This window comes from Bombyx mori, chromosome 25 (genome assembly GCF_030269925.1).
Source record: "Bombyx mori chromosome 25, ASM3026992v2".
NCBI classification, from domain to species: domain Eukaryota; kingdom Metazoa; phylum Arthropoda; class Insecta; order Lepidoptera; family Bombycidae; genus Bombyx; species Bombyx mori.
Window position 1 is genome coordinate 1,948,912 of NC_085131.1, and position 16,582 is coordinate 1,965,493.

The 16,582-nt window shown below is 37.1% G+C and overlaps 1 protein-coding gene across 1 annotated transcript; it reads right to left on the reverse strand.

Annotated features, from left to right (window-relative positions):
- Positions 1-1,231: 1,231 nt before the first annotated feature.
- LOC101741795 (alanine--tRNA ligase, mitochondrial) lies at positions 1,232-15,672 on the reverse strand. The gene is made up of 14 exons (XM_038020332.2): positions 15,288-15,672; positions 14,081-14,254; positions 13,473-13,618; positions 12,792-12,947; positions 12,402-12,546; positions 11,739-11,872; positions 10,543-10,846; positions 9,371-10,173; positions 8,102-8,251; positions 6,718-6,844; positions 5,583-5,806; positions 4,480-4,681; positions 3,602-3,730; positions 1,232-3,135 (listed from the first exon to the last, which is right to left on the reverse strand). Exons 1-14 carry the CDS (start codon positions 15,465-15,467, stop codon positions 3,016-3,018), a joined length of 2,994 nt encoding a protein of 997 aa, XP_037876260.1. The 5' UTR covers positions 15,468-15,672; the 3' UTR covers positions 1,232-3,015.
- Between the last annotated feature and the right edge of the window lie 910 nt (positions 15,673-16,582).

Genomic DNA, 16,582 nt, shown 5'->3' on the forward strand with positions numbered 1-16,582 from the left:
CACAATGATGAATAGATTTATTGGGTCCAATAGGAAGATACTGCGATGGTTCAAAATACAAAGGCTGTGATACATAAAGTGGGTCAAAGTAGAGATACGGCTACAGGTCTACACGAAACAGGCAATGCATTTGCAGAAAAAACACTGTCCAAATATCTATAACAAACACCCGTCTGTAAATAAGGCAAAAAAATATCCGCCTGAGTTACCTCACGTGCACCAAAGTTTGTCCAAGCTCCTTCCTAAATAGAGTTCAGGTGCAGATTAAGTAGTTAGAAAAACTTTACTGATGATATTCTGTGTTATTTTAAGAGATACGGAACAAAACGCCTTGTCCGTGATCCATATATATTCCGGGTGCCCTACCACATAATGTTTAGTTCAATAACTATGTACCTACACCACTACATTTATTATTTGGCAGATACATCCATGAAATCAATATATGTTAATTAATTAAGAAATACTATTTTTTTACTACTCTTAAATTGATAAAATACTTTATCTAGGTTTCTATTACAAGTATATCGGAAAAAGTCAATTTGTTTTTTCTCCTACCTACGCCGAAAGTTCGGTTTTCCCCCCGCTGTACAAGGAAGAAAGTCTAACTTTTCCTCCCGCTGTACAAGGAAGAAAGTCTAACTTTTCAACCCGCTGTACAGGGAAGAAAGTCTAATTTTTCCTCCCGCTGTACAGGGAAGAAATCTAACTTTTCCTCCCGCTGTACAGGGAAGAAAGTGTAACTTTTCCTCCCGGGGTACAAGTGCGCATGCGCGTTAGTGTCTACGTCTGCTCTCACACGCCCCTAAAATTCTTCGCCATTGTTGTGCTCGGGTAATTTGCAATATTGTGTTTAGTGTAAAAGTGAAATAAACAAAAGGCAATAAAATTTAATAGTGAAGTATTAAACAAAGATGAGTTCATCAGACAATGCTTATTCAATTAATAGTAGTTTATTTAAAATTTAAAAAACAGTTAAATTGTTTTTTTCATGAGAACGGGGGGGGGGGGGGGGGCGCCCTCCCTACTCCCGGCCAGGGCTTCGCCCCTGGACCCCAGCTCGGTACTCCACGAACTTTTGGCCTGGTAGGAGAAAAAATAGTATGTGCACCGCGGGACAAAAGTAGGACATCTCATCCCGCGTGTTTGGCAATTTTACACCCGGGAAGAAATGTCCTACTTTTCTCCCTGGGTGCACAATTTACTATTTATAAAATAAATAAATAAAACATTTTTTAGTATTTGCAAAATTCAGCTGATTTTATTAACAAACATTTACATAAAAACAATACAATCATCTTTAATATTTAATAAATTTATAATAAATTTGTAAAAAGACAGCTGACTGTCGATAAGTACAGCATAAGATAAGTAAGCAGTATATTCAAATCAACCAATCCTCCCCCTCCAACCTCAGTTTTTCATAATTATGCTAGTTATCGAGTGTTTGAAATGACCCCACCTAGCTTGAGACACGCGGTCGAATCTTCAACTATGTTGTACAACAGGGGTGATCAACCTTTTTAATAAAAGGGCAAATTTAAAAAAAAAATTTTTTGTTGGACCGCTCATATATTGACTCTTATTAATCATTTACGAAACTTTATTTATAATAAATATTAGAATAAAAAAAAAACAAAAAAAAAAAGATTTCATATACAAATTTTAATGCAAGATAAAAACAAACAAAAAAAGAACGGAAAAAGGAATTGAAAAGTCGATATATTTTATCGACTTCACCGTCCGTCAAGCATTCCTAAAATTGAATGTATTTCATTCAATTTTGTTGTTGCGTGTTGCTCATCCTTGTTGTACAACGATTATTCCACTCTTCAAACCGGAACGAGTGACTGCTGAAACCGAGAGGGGATACTACTCTACAAACACTTTTTTTCATGATTTTATGGAGGGTAGAAAAGACTTTTGTTCATACATGTTATGGAGGGTAGACAAGACTTTTTCATACATTTTATGGGCGAGCAAGGGCTCAGCCAGAAGGGAAATGAATATAGCATTTATAAACAGAACGAAGTGTGCTGGATTGAAGCTAAGTGTGCTAGTTTATGGCGCTTATTTTTAAAATCCTTCCACTTGCTGCTATGGCGGCAACTTAATTAGCTACATTCCAGCGGACAATTTTTAATACACTAAGATGGTACTTCTTAGGTCTATAGGTCTTAACATGATATATTTGTGATACCTCGCTTCTCTTTTCCGGTGTTGCTAGTTTATCAGTTTTACAACTAAAAGTGGGTGACTAGAGTTTTAAAGCGAAGCTTGATAATATCGTATTTAAAAAATGTATTAATTTAAATACAGATTATAAAAGTTTAGTTTTTCTGTTTTCATTTATCTCCAAAGGGTATTTTTCTATTATTATTGAAAAACCATTTCGAGGAATATGTATAAAAAAATCAATTTATAATGACAAATAATCTTTAATTACCGATATTCTAAATCAAATATCTTTGACCGTTGTTTGTCCTCAAACGTCAATAGGCTAGCTGACGTAGTCACGACGAAACGTCATTATTGGTTTTATTCAAACAGATATTTTAGCCTACATTTTTATATACTCTGTGCAAGACTCAAATATCATTTTTTATTTGGACTTTTTGGTGGGAACGCGAGTAGTGAAGTTGTGTGATTTGTTTTATTTTGTCTATTTAGTGTTTCTTCGGGTTTAAATGTGTAATAACGGTGGTTTATTAACTGTTTAATATTTGTGAAAGTGCACAAACGTGGGAAAATGAAACAAAGCCGCTGGACGTAACTTCTCGGGATCCTCCCAAAAAGTCCACTGAAAAAATCTCGGTAAATGATCACCCTTTTACTGAGATTATATTTCGTCTCATCTCATTTATTTAATTTCATTTCAGTTGATTAATGTCTCAAATTATACATATTATTATCTTTTTTCATAAAAATAAGAACATTAATTAAAATATGACTTGACCTAAAGGTCTTAGTTACCAGGGCTAAAAATCCCTTAAAAAAGGAGAAGTGTAACGATATCTAATTGTGTTGCCTGTTCTTGTCGGCGGGGCGGCGGGGCGCGTGCGCGTGCGCCTGCGCGAACCTGATGGCGGCCCGCATGGCGTCCTGCACTAGATCCTCACAGTCGATCAGGCTCACCTGTAACATTACTTACATAATAACATAGGTGTACAACGGTATACATTTTACGAGTCTAGTTTGCATATCATCGGTAGATATGTAGCTCAGAATTTCTTTTCAAGATGCAAATTTTCTATCGCACTTTATTAAGGACCAAGCAAGCGACCTTGACGTCGCAATTTCCCGGAACTTCTCATTACACCGGACCAAGCTTTTTACGAGTTCTGTATACGCTAGTGAAAGCTCATTTTTTTCCCTACCTAACCGTTGGTAGTCTCAGGGTTTATTCCAGCTATGCGCTGACGGGTACGTGAGCTCACGGGCCCAGCCTGAGAGAATTTAGCTAGCCTTAGCAATAGCAGTGTTTCGCAGAATCTGCCATTAGATCGGAGTGGTATCCCACTAAGTAGATCCGGCCAGAAACTCAGTGGGCTGTGGAAATTCATTTTATAAATCCGATTGGCTACATCTGTGGATAGATTACCTTGGTGGGAGTCATCGCAGCTCGCGTGAGGGCGGAGTCTCCGCAGGCGGGGGGCTGCGCGGCGGCTCTGAACACGGGGAGGATGCAGCCCAACCAGCGCTCCGCCGTGAAGGACTGTGTCACTAGATCCTGCAACGTGTACGAGTCCTGATAGCTTCTGGCACCAAGGGACCCGAAGGTCTCCTGGTAATAGTGTGTGATATCGCCAGTTTGCAGTGGAACTTATATCCTTAGTTCCTATTTTAACGCTATCAGGGTAGCCAGATATTTTTTTTCCGAAGTAGCCAAGTTACGGCGCTGTGTTCCTTATGACCGTAATGTGGCGCTAGTAGTACTTCAAGTAAACGCCAATATTTAAATGAAATATACGTGTACATATTTTTTTTTCTTTTATTTAAAATTTAAATAATATTAATAATAATTTTGTAAATTTTTAAATAACAGTTTAGGATTTAAATACATTTATTTATTCATAGATTTTAGATAGGGAATAAGTTTTTTTTTTTACTGAAATTAATAGTTTTTTGATATACAGAACATACTTAAATATTCAAAACAATCTATAAAACGAAAATAGCCACTTTGGCTATCAGTAGCCATACGATAAAATTATGTCGCCTGATTAGCTATTTAGGAGCCATAATAGCGAGAAATCGCCACATCTGGCAACCCTGCTGCCTATGTATTTCTAGCGTTTGTGAGAAGGAATGCAAGTCCAACTCCGAGTTGATGTTGCCATATATATTTATTGCTTAGATGGATGGACGAGCTCACAGCCCACCTGGTGTTAAGTGGTTACTGGAGCCCATAGACATCTACAACGTAAATGCGCCACCCACCTCGAGATATAAGTTCTAAGGTCATATGCGAGCTGGTACCTTGGGCACGTGCGCCTGCGCGTGGATGACGCCCCCCGCGCAGCCCAGCAGCAGGGCGGGCAGGGCGCCCCCGGACCGCAGCGCGCACGCCAGCCCGGAGTCCTGCATGAGGTAGGAGCACCGCACAAACTGCACCACGAACCTACGACCGCCATCAACAGCCTCTTGGATCGCTTCACGGATCTCCGCCTCAGCGATGGCCCTGGGAAAAGGACGCGAGGATGAGGACTCCACTTTACTGATCCTTGCTGCATTAAAACTATGTAATAGTGAATTAGATACGTTTTTATGATGCTCTTACGTGACAGTTTGACTGTAGGCTTACCGACATTATGTTATAGCATTGGAAATGTTACGTAGCCACTCAGATCTCGAGCTTCGAAGATGTTCATTTGACAGGAGGTTGGTCAATGTCGACAACAACAATTTCTAACTTAATGCATCAATACAAAATTTTTGCAATTAAAGTATTTGAAATGAGAATAACATTGCAGTTGTGTCAGAGTGACAACCACGTCAGCTGTCAGCTGTCACCGCTCGGAGTGTTGCCACCCTCAAACAAGTCAAAGTGCTGACATATTTAATCTTTTTAAGAGGTTTCCAAATGTAATATATTTTATGTACTATTATAAGTATTAATATAATTTGTATTTTTTGCCTGTTAGTATTTGTTAAAACTCTGTTGCGGTTTGTTGATTGATGACACAACGTAAAAGCTTCACTAAAGAGAGACAACCTATCCTATTTCTACAGGAGTTAGTTTGCAGGTGAAAGAGATAGAATTTTTTTTTATTGCTTAGATGGGTGGACGAGCTCATAGCCCACCTGGTGTTGAGTGGTTACTGGAGTCCATAGACATCTACAACGTAAATGCGCCACCCACCTTTCAAACTGAAACGCATTACTGTTCCACGGCAGAAATAAGCAGGGCGGTGGTGCCTACTCACGCGGATTAGAAGAATTGGTACCCGCCTGCAAGCTTTTTTTTCTTTTCTATCGCAAGTAAACTACACACATTTGTGTTTGATGCAATAAAGCAAGTTTAAATTGACAGCGGTATCGTCCGGTTCGGCCTGGTGTATGTAAGGAAGTGCGGTACTGACTGCAGGGCGGGCGCGGGGTGCGGCTCGGGGTGCGGCGCGGGGCGGGCGGCGGCGCGGCGCAGAGCGGTCAGGCAGCGCGCCAGCTCGCCGCGGGGAGCGCCGCGGTCCCCGCACACGTCCCCGAGGGCGCGCCGGATGTCCGCCACCTCCTCTCTAAGTCGCTCAGGGTCCATCAGATCAACCACTTCCTCCAATTTTTTTGTACGGCAGAACAGCTCCCTTGCCTGTGTTTTTAAAAACAAAGGCGCAAAAAAATTGTTTTGTGAGGGTAGGTCAAATTAATCTTTGAACCTAGCTGTCTTGCTAGTTTGAGGTTAAATATTTTCACGAATGGTTCATGGTCAAAAAATTAAAAAAAAGTCAGTCACAACATGGACCAGTATCTAACTTACTGAATATCAACTGTAATTAATTCTGTGTGCGTTTTAATGGATATCATTGAGTTTTTCAATCTGAGATCACACTTGAGCATTACTCAAACGTATCCCTTTAAAAATATTAATGCCATAATTGTCATATTACTCTTCGGTTAATCATTAAGGGTATTTATCAAAAAATTAAAAATTCCTTTCCAAATATGTAGGATAGAGGTAAGGAGAACCGTCTCATATGGGAGAAGCTTGAAAAAGAGTCCCCCTTTCAGCACTAAATAACAGTTCAAAAATCCTCCAGAATGGCGCTAGCATAGGCACAGGGTACGATATGAATTGAGCAGTTGTTAACTGATTGAAGTATGCTGAGTTAGGAAATTTAATATATTTAATGACTAGAGTAGTTAGTGACAGTGTAATATACAAGACCTCACATGTTTACGTAGTCCAAAACTAATTTCGTTAATATAACCTAAAATTATTGCTGTGGTAAAACGTGGAGACATTGCATTTTTTTATCTGTTTTAAATAAAATACTTTTTAGTGCTTACAGTTCTTTCGTCCTTTTTTATTTCTCTATCCTATTCTAATAACTTTCAGCGCCTTTTTTAAATTTTACCCGGTTGCTACTGTAACGCCGCCCTTATTGAGCAGATTTTAACGGACGTTTTTCAAATTCAGAGATGGTTCTCCTTACCTCGACCCTCCATATTTCCAATGTAAACACAAATACTGGCACTGTCATTAACAGCGTCGGCACCGACCTGCCGGGCCGCCTCCCCGGACACGCAGTACACGGTGGGGGCGTTGGTCCCGAGCCCCTTGGCCTGCGTGATGCACACGTCCCGCAGCGCGCCGGCAGATGGCGCGTGAGTACCGCAACACAATTCCCTGTTATAAACTGGCTTCATGTTATTTATCATAGTTGCCGGAACTGATTACACAAATATAACAAATTTAAGAAGAATCAATTTAAGCGGTAGGCAGCGCCTTGGCTCTGCCTCTGGCTTTGCTGGCGTCCTGCTGATGAGCGATGGTAACCACTCACCATCAGCTGGGCTGTTTGCACGTCAGCCTACACAGGCAAAAAAAACGAAAAATGCTCTCTCAAGTTGGTTGTTAACTAACTTGTTTAATATGAATGGTTTTTTTTACTTGTAAATGTCACCCTAAATTTATTTCCCTCATACACGTCGCAGTGGCTAAGCAATTAAAATCAGATGACCCTTATTAATATCTGTTAATGTTAGCCAATAAGAAAGAACTGTTTTTGTATTGCTGCGCTTTACTCGTGTGGCCTTAAATAGCTTCAAACCGACACTGGTCAGGAAAGATACAAAGATCGAGTCATTCAAAGTGTACCATATCGAATCAGTGAGCTGCAAATACCAGTGACACAATAACTAATACTAATATTCAGGGTATACTGGTTCACCAGACTATCTTAAGACAGTTCACAATAAGAAATACATACAGTGGTTCCATTATAGGAAACGCTTTGTAGGGGTATTTTCGCAAAACGCGCTTACATGACCCCATATAACGCCTTATATACAAATATAATATAACGTAACCAACGTATCTACAATTTAAAAAGTAGGAACACAATTATTATTATTATTTTACAGTGCACTGCATAATAGTACTTATAACGTGTGAAATTACCGCGTATTATGGGGGAATACCCTTGTTATACGAGGGGTTGAAATCGCGCAATATGAAAATGCGTAATAAGAGTACCGTGTTATAAGGAGGATTACTGTATTAATTACAAGTTGTATGCATCATTAAAATAAAGCATAAAAGCATACAAAATTATCATTGAGGTTTTTTTTTTATAGCTTAAATAGGTGGACGAGCTCACAGCCCACCTGGTGTTAAGTGGTTACTGGAGCCCATAGGCATCTACAGCGTAAATGCGCCACCCACCTTGAGATATAAGTTCTAAGGTCTCAAGTATAGTTACAACGGCTGCCCCACCCTTCAAACCGAAACGCATTACTGCTTCACGGCAGAAATAGGCAGGATGGTGGTACCCACCCGTGCGGACACACAAGAGGTCCTACCACCAGTTTTATTATTAAATCTAACCCTAATTTCTAAAATATCGATTGTTATTTTTACTTAAATTCAACAATGTCAACTTACTTGGAGATCAGAGGCTCCTGTATTATCACCAATCTAAGTCCGGTCTCCGGGTAAGTCTCTCCCGGAACGGTGACCACTGAGTCTTCGAGAGCCAGTTGGACGCTGTCTAATATTTTCGTTTCTATTCGAGCATTCGATTCTATGGATTCCCTTTTAAAAAAAAATTGTTTACACTATCAATCCCCTATTCCATTGCCTTCATATTTTGCCATTGCATTAATAGCAATAATAATGTTAATACAATGCAGAGATATTGTTAGGTTGCTAATGATTTAATTTTTTTTATTGCAATGGTTACCATTCGAATCTAAAATGAATATACCTCCACAGTGCTTTATAAGCGGGTAACAATGACCGGTTTAAGTCTTGGCGTCTATAGACTGCGGTTAACTCAGATTAACACCAAATGGGCCAAAATATATCTTAGTGAACAACAATTTAGCTACTTTTTTTTTTTCCTTTTTTTTTTTATAGCTTAGGTGGGTGGACGAGCTCACAGCCCACCCGGTGTTAAGTGGTTACTGGAGCCCATAGACATCTACAACGTAGACGCGCCACCCACCTTGAGATACAAGTTCTAAAGTCTCAGTATAGTTACAACGGCTGCCCCACCCTTCAAACCGAAACGCATTACTGCTTCACGGCAGAAATAGGCGGGGTGGTGGTACCTACCCGTGCGGACTCACAAGTGGTCCTACCACCAGTAAATTTACTTATTACTATTATTATGTACTATTTCAATCTATTGTCAAACTAATAATTGCGAGGCATATTTCAAAATCTTTATTCCATTCAATAATACTGTGCTATCAATTAGCTATTATGTTCATTACATTAGCTATTAGGGGTGGACTTCTAATAACATCCGACTCACCCCTGAAACTTGCAGAATCATCTTTTGTTATAATGTGTGATAGTGTTGCCATACTAATGTCAACACAGGTGATTAGGTGATCAGATTTAGTTCCCTTATCTCTTTCTTAACTACTTCTTAAATTCAAGAAATTTTCTAGCACAAATTTGTTACCAATTGTGGACTAGTAAATGGAATAAATGCTAATAAATAATAATGACCATTTAGCTCTTAGTGATAAGACCGCTAATTATATTTTTTTGTACTTAAGCTTTCTTTTATTTATTTATTTTGCGTACAATAAAGCAAACTCTCTCATTCACTCAATTAAAAATAAAAATCTACTCAACATCCGCTTTGGAGTTCTGAATATGTATACAGAATAGTGGAAATCATATTATTTTAATAAAACTCACCTGATCATACATTCAGCGGCCAATAGGACATCTTCTGATAATTTCTCACCATAAACTGACAGATTCAGATACAAGCCCCTGTCAGTCACTTTAGAACCAATTTGACTTACAACACTGTTTGGTAATGCTTTCCTGATAGCTGCATTCAAAAGATGGATGGCCGTGTGATTTTGTATGACCCTAAGTCTTTTCTCACCATCTATAATTAAAGTTACGTCACTACCGCACTTAACACAAGCACTATAATTTTTATCAACTAGAAAACAGCCTTTGTGGAAGACAAAATCTCGAATTTTAAAAACACTATCGACTTTAAATGATAAATGTTCGTCGATTCTTGCAACACCAGAGTCTGATATCTGACCACCCTCCTCGCAATAGAAATTCGTGTCTTCTGTTACCAAATAATAAGGTCTATTTTCGATTGTATCTAAAACGTCAATCCATTGACAGTCCTCATTCAAAATGGCACATAATTTCGTTGTCAAAGTTTTAAATTCAAGTTTACTGTCTGTGATCTCGTAATTATATTTAAAAAGATCATTGGTTCTACTAATTCCGTTTTTAATTAATCGATCGATTGCATCATTGAATAATATGGTTTTGTTTAAAGCTTGCTCTTTGAATGCAGTCTTGTGTCTGTGTTTGTGCTTTGACAGAAGTTGTTGGAAGCCCTCCTTGTCTGTGGTCATGTTGTTTAATTCTGCTATTCTATTTATTAGTTCCTCTTGCAAGCCGTGAGTATCGTAAAGTTTGAATATCAATTCTCCGGGTATTATAGATGTGTTAAGTTTTGAAACAGTCTGAAATAAAATTTAATTAATTGAAACTATTTTTTATTTATTTCTTTTTTATTGCCTAGATGTGTAAATGTGGAGACCTAAAACTTATGTCTCAAACTAGGGTAACCAATTAATAGCAGGTGGGGCGTGAGATCTTCCACCTAGAATCTAAGAATCTAGGATAGCAAAGAAATTAGTTGAAGAGTTAGATAGGAATACAATGTGAGGATATTCTGCATTAGGAAGTACTAGCTCAGTAAAGAGGTTGGACATAGGTAAGATCTACAAATATGTGCCAAAAAAGATTATACTTTTTTTAAAATAGATACCCAAAATTATAGAGTGAAAAATCTACATCCATCAGGGCAAATAAAAAATTAAGAAATTTACCTCTTTGAACTCCTTATATCCTAAAGCGAATCCAGGTGTCTCGACATCATTGAGGCTTTCAACCTCGGGGTACCTCATCACCAGGTCCTTCCACTTCTTCACCAGACCAGCTCTCATCTTCGCATAGGCCTGGGCTTCGTGCTCAATAATAAGTTTCGCACTCGACTTGTTGCTCACTAGCTCTGGATAGGTAGAGCCCAAGGTCGCTGCAACTTCATCATATAAATTCGACAGCAGGTGAGGGTTGTTGAAGACATCAGAGCATATTTTGAACGATTTACGCATTATTTGCTTTACATTTAAGCTGGAAATTATATTGATGGATACATTATTTATTTTAACAAACAATGAACATTTCCTTCGAACAACACATAGGTTGTGGAGTACAAATGAAATCATAAGAAACTATTGGTAGTCGATGCATTATAAGGAACAGAGAAATAATTTGTTCGGAAATATACATATAGCAGAAAACAGCTTCAGAGGAACAAAATCCTCTTGTAATAATCTCCTATAAGCCATATTTTTTTGTTTTTGATAGTGTGGGTGGCTCACATTTATTTATTTTATAATATTTTATTATAATTACACTGTACAATGACTCGTTTGGCCATTAATGCGGAAAAATTGCCGTGAATGGTCTAAGGCATGTTTAAATCGTGCTGAAGGTAGGTCATGCTTGCCCACAGGGGCGGTGTCTTGTGATCTTCGAGCACTGGCAATTCAAACATGCCTTAGAGTAATGGCCAAACGAATCGTTGTGCAGTGTAATTATAATAAAATATTATAAAATAAATAAATAGATGTGTCACCCACAGATAGGATAAGCTGGTTAGAATTATGCCATCTAGGAAAATGCTCTTCTTTGAAAAAGACCCATCATGGAACTCGGGAAATGATAAGGCAAAAAGTCAAGTAGAGGAGAAGTGAATTAGTGACATATGATGCTTTGAAGTACTGTTCATAGCAAAGCCAGTAGAGGATACGTTCTTGGTACTCAGCTAAAACCATAGCCTCCTTATTATTTCAGTATCGGAATAAAAAAATAGTTTTATTCCTCATGATTTGATATAACGGTTTGCCTCTAACTGGATTTTTTTTCTCTATGTTTGTCTGCAATCGGCTATACAGCCATAATCAGATTTGTTCCAAGGGGTTCGTCCTACTGGAATATATTAAGTTTTGACTCAACTGACCTGTTGGCAGGGAAGACACCGTCAGCTAAACAGACACTGATCATCCTCGAGTGGTCAGCGAGCCGCCTGTAAGCACAGTCCAATGTTGAACTCTCCGTGTACTGACCACTATAAGCTGGTACATTTTTGCTGTTCTGTAACAATTCAATCTTAAACTATGATATCCTTTTTTACAATGCAATTTTCCAGTTTATCTATACATTTTTTATTTTTTTATTGCTTAGATGGGTGAATGGGCTCACAGCCCACCTGGTGTTAAGTAAGTTAAGGTTACTGAAACCCATAGACATCTACAACGTAAATGCGCCACGCCTAAAATGCTACCGTACTATGCTTTTGCAATGCATCCAATACTTTCGTATTGATGATTGAAGAAATTGTTTGTTATATTATAAAAAAATCTACTACTACTACTACGCCTTAAGCCTTGTTCGGACTAGGCGAGTATTTTAGTCGAGTACCGAGTAATTTAGTAGCTAAATATGTCTGAGCACCAAAAATTTAGTCGAATAGGTTAGTAAATAATTTAGTCAAGTCAATCCATTTTGTTCTATTTTTTCGGGCGAGTAGCGAGTAGTTTAGCTACTAAATTACTCGGTACTCGACTAAAATACTAACCTAGTCCGAACAAGGCTTTAGAGTAGACATAGCTTATAATATTACCTTCTCGATCGCCTTGATGAGAGGTTTGAAAATATCTGTGTCGTAATTAGAGGGTACGCCTTGCAGCAACTTCGCCATTCTTTCTAATCCCATGCCAGTATCCACGTGATGACGAGACAGAGAGGTAACTGAACCATCTGTTTCCCTGCATCAGACATTGATTTTTATTAATTCACAAGTCATTAATTGACATTTTTTACATTTCTACCACTGGCAACAATTCAGTGACATTTATATTATATTAATGTTATATTAATACACATTAAACTTTATCATTGTCACTTGATACTCTATAGAATATTCATGCTAAATTATTACTTTTTATATATCAATAAAGTGACCATTAAACAAGAGCCCATACATACATAAGACACTATAAGAATAGGATACCTATTAAACTGTATAAACACCAAATTCCAGATTTCGGTCAGGCTTCCGTCAGGGTTGACAACATGTATTTCAGTACATGGACCGCAAGGCCCAGTCAATCCCATCTCCCAGAAATTATCTGAAGCTCCAAGACCTTTTATACGACTCGGAGACACTCTGTGAATTGTATTAATGAAATTAAAACTATTATGTACATTTGCTCATAACCTAACATCTTCATTCCGGGTAGCATGGTTCACACTTTCTTCATTGCTTAGATTGGTAAACGTGATAACACCAATCTGGTGTTACTGGAGCCCATAGACGTCAACAACATAAATGCCGCCACCCACCTTGAGACATTAGTTTTAAGTCTCAGTTTTATATTGAAGCTGCTGCACCATTTTTCAAACCAGATCACATTACTATTTGGCGGCAATAATGTCCCAGGTGGTGGAACCTACCTGTGCAGATTCATAAGATTCCCTACCCTCAGTATCCCTCTGCATAATGCTTCATATATTTTTAATTTAATTTTTATTCACATAGAACAAACTGTAATCAAAGTTTTTGTCTGTTTGAGAATAAAATAAGGATTATATTTTATGTAGTTAGTGTGATATATAGTATGTTTGTGTCACTACTGGTTTCAGAGTTTTAAACAAAGATTAAAGTTTATACTTTCATAATGACTTTACATACCCAAGGGACTTCCATATATCTCTGCATTCTCTATCCTCATTCAGTTTCATGGTAGGATCACCGGCAAAGTATGTGACAACCAAATCATCAGGCTTCAAGCGATAGGGACCGAGCAGCAGATCCCATGCCATTTGACATGCCTCTTTCTAAAAGCAGTAAATTTTTTTTGCTGTCCTCTTCTATTAATTGATCATATTGATTTTCTAATCACTAATATAATAAATATTCTAATCTAATAGCTACTGGTGGTAGGACGTCTTGTGAGTCCCCCAGAGCTCGGCCCCCCAAATAAGCATTAAGAAAACAGCTAATAAATAAAAACTTATAACAGTCACGAGCCATTTACCCTAATTTATTTGTGATAACTTCATACAAGACTTTTTTTTCACTCCAAAATCATAAACAGCCGTTTGTTTTGATTACCCTACTTTTGCTTAATTAAGTAGTATAATTTTATATTTTGATTGGTGGCGTGACATGATTCCAGGGTTTCATTTATAGAATTCACACTTACTTAAAAACTTTTATGACTATAAACTACACCTTAAAAATGAAATTAAATTTCCGAAAAAAAAATTTACTCAGCCCATAGAGTAACATATAATCACCTTATAGTAGTCACCAAAGGACCAATTGCCCAACATCTCAAAGAATGTGTGATGATGACTATCAGTTCCAACTAAATCCAAGTCATTGTGCTTGCCCCCAACCCTTATGCACTTCTGTGAATTTACAGCTCTCGGACATGGTGCATTAACTGTGCCAAGGAATACACCTTTGAACTGAAAAAATAACATTTAATGTTTTATTATTGTACACAAGGTTGCGGTAAGTTTTAAATGGACACTTTTATTGTTCAACTAAAACTAGAGTACCATTAGCTTAATATATATGAATAGAATTTCACACATATAAAAGGCATTATGACCACTCCCCCTGACATATGGCACTAGTGGCAGTAATTTGAACCTTAGAATTGATTTTAAATCTATGTATTTAAGAAAGAATATAATAATATGTTCAGCTAAAAATATCTTATTTAGTTAGCTTTTTGAATCATCCTATGGATTTGTGTTTTAATATATTTGAAGGCAAAGCTACTGGTGGTGCTAGTTGTAAACTTTATTAAAGCAGGCAATAATTGTACTGGCAATTTCCAGCTATTCACACCATTGAATATAATTTTTCTTAATTGATATTAATATTAATTCTAGGAGCCTTGAGTCTGCCTTTGTAATATTTGGATTTCAATGGTGTCATAGTGAGTTCATTTTTTATGTTATCAAAGTCTATATTTGTTTGTTCTCAGAAACTTTTCTATCTCCTAGATTGTTGGGATCCATGTATACATTATGTATAAAGTATATATACATCTAAAGAGTGCTGAGATTTCATGTATTTTGAATTTTTAATGGCTATGGAAAGTGAATGACCTATTCCGTTATTGGGCATTAATGTAGAATTTATATTATGGTCTTGAGCATTGATCATTCAATATGTCTATTTTAAACAGTACTAGAAATTTATGTATTTCAAACATTTTTAATTCTGAACAGTTTTAATACCAATTTTAATAATAACACTGTTAATGAGCTGTATTTAGATTAATTTTTTCTTGAAAAAAATATTAAATTTTCAGTCAACAATTGACAAGACGGTATATTGCTCATTAGATATATATATTGATAATCGTGGCTCTTTTGGCTGAATACGTAAATTTTAGATCATGGAATTTAAGGGAACCAAAGATAATATGGAAAAGAAAATAATTATCATTTATTGATTTTGTTTTCCGAGGAGTTTTTATCAGCTCACCTGGTTCATTCCCGCATTTACAAATGGAACTGTCGGGTCACATAACGGTACAACTGAACTTGATTTCACGAATTTATGGGCATGATTATCGATAAAATATTTTATAAACGTATTTCGAATACTACTGGTAGACTTCATTCGTGTGAAACCTGTGCTTTTTCTAACCGGTACACGTAACATCTTTAATGTGGGATAAACATTGGTTTAATTAGAAATTGTATACTCCAACTTTCAATGACCTAGTCCGTGGCGTTTTGTGTAATACCAAAACCTTGAATTAAAAAAAAATGTGTTTTGTAATCGTAGATGTATTTAAAAAATAAAGTTATTTATGTAGGTATTCAGATTTAGCTTTATGCAGTTGTTGAGTTATTTGACAATTGACATGTTGATTGTTGACATTTATTTCAAGATTTTTCATATAAATCTTTTTTTTTTAAGGGAGTTTATAACCTGGTAACTAAGACCTTTAGGTCAGGTCTTGTTTAAATTCCACTCCTGTAAAACTCCACTCTCACTTCATTTAAATATTAAATTGCTTCAATACTATTTTTAATATATGTATTTATAAAATGAAGTAATTTTTTAGGAAATATGCGGCCATCTGTCGTCGTTGCGGATTGAACTCAAACTTCAGTTTAAGAAACACTTATTTATTCCACACCCACCTAAACTCATATTTTTATTACATAACATTGTAACGGTAGACTGAGAGTTCAATCTTCTTAATTATTAACAAGAAATAAGCGCATTATGTAAAGCAACAGAGCCTGATAGCTCGCATTGCCCATCAAAAATTCCCAAAAAGTATCAGTAATCAGCATATATTATAATATGTTACTTGTACTGGTGGTAAGACCTCTTGTGAGTCCGCGCGGGTAGGTACCACCACCCTGCCTATTTCTGCCGTGAAGCAGTTATGCGTTTCGGCTTGAAGGGCGGGGCAGCCGTTGTAACTATACTGAGATCTTAGAACTTATATCTCAAGGTGGGCAAGTATGGGCTCCAGTAACCACTTAACACCAGGTGGGCTGTGAGCTCGTCCACCCATCTTAGCCATAAAAAAAAGTTGATATAGAAAAGTAGAATATTTTAATATTAAGATTTGAACCTAATTTGTATGTTGACGGTGACTACTCACCATCAGATACGCCGCGCCGCATACTTGATACCTGTCTTATTAAAAAAATAGTAAGCAAATTATTACTTTTTTCGGGACAACGCTATTGGTATATCGTGAGAGTAAATCGTGAACATGCGTTATGTGCGTATTTCTTTGTAAAAATAGTTCCCTA

Coding starts and splice junctions, on each gene's coding strand:
- LOC101741795 (XM_038020332.2), bottom strand. CDS start 15,467: ATGTTACGTGTACCGGTTAGAAAAAGCACAGGTTTCACACGAATGAAG. Junction 11,873..12,401: donor TCATCAAGGCGATCGAGAAG/GTAATATTATAA, acceptor GAATTGTTACAG/AACAGCAAAAATGTACCAGC. Junction 10,847..11,738: donor GGTGTCTTCCCTGCCAACAG/GTCAGTTGAGTC, acceptor TATAATTTCCAG/CTTAAATGTAAAGCAAATAA.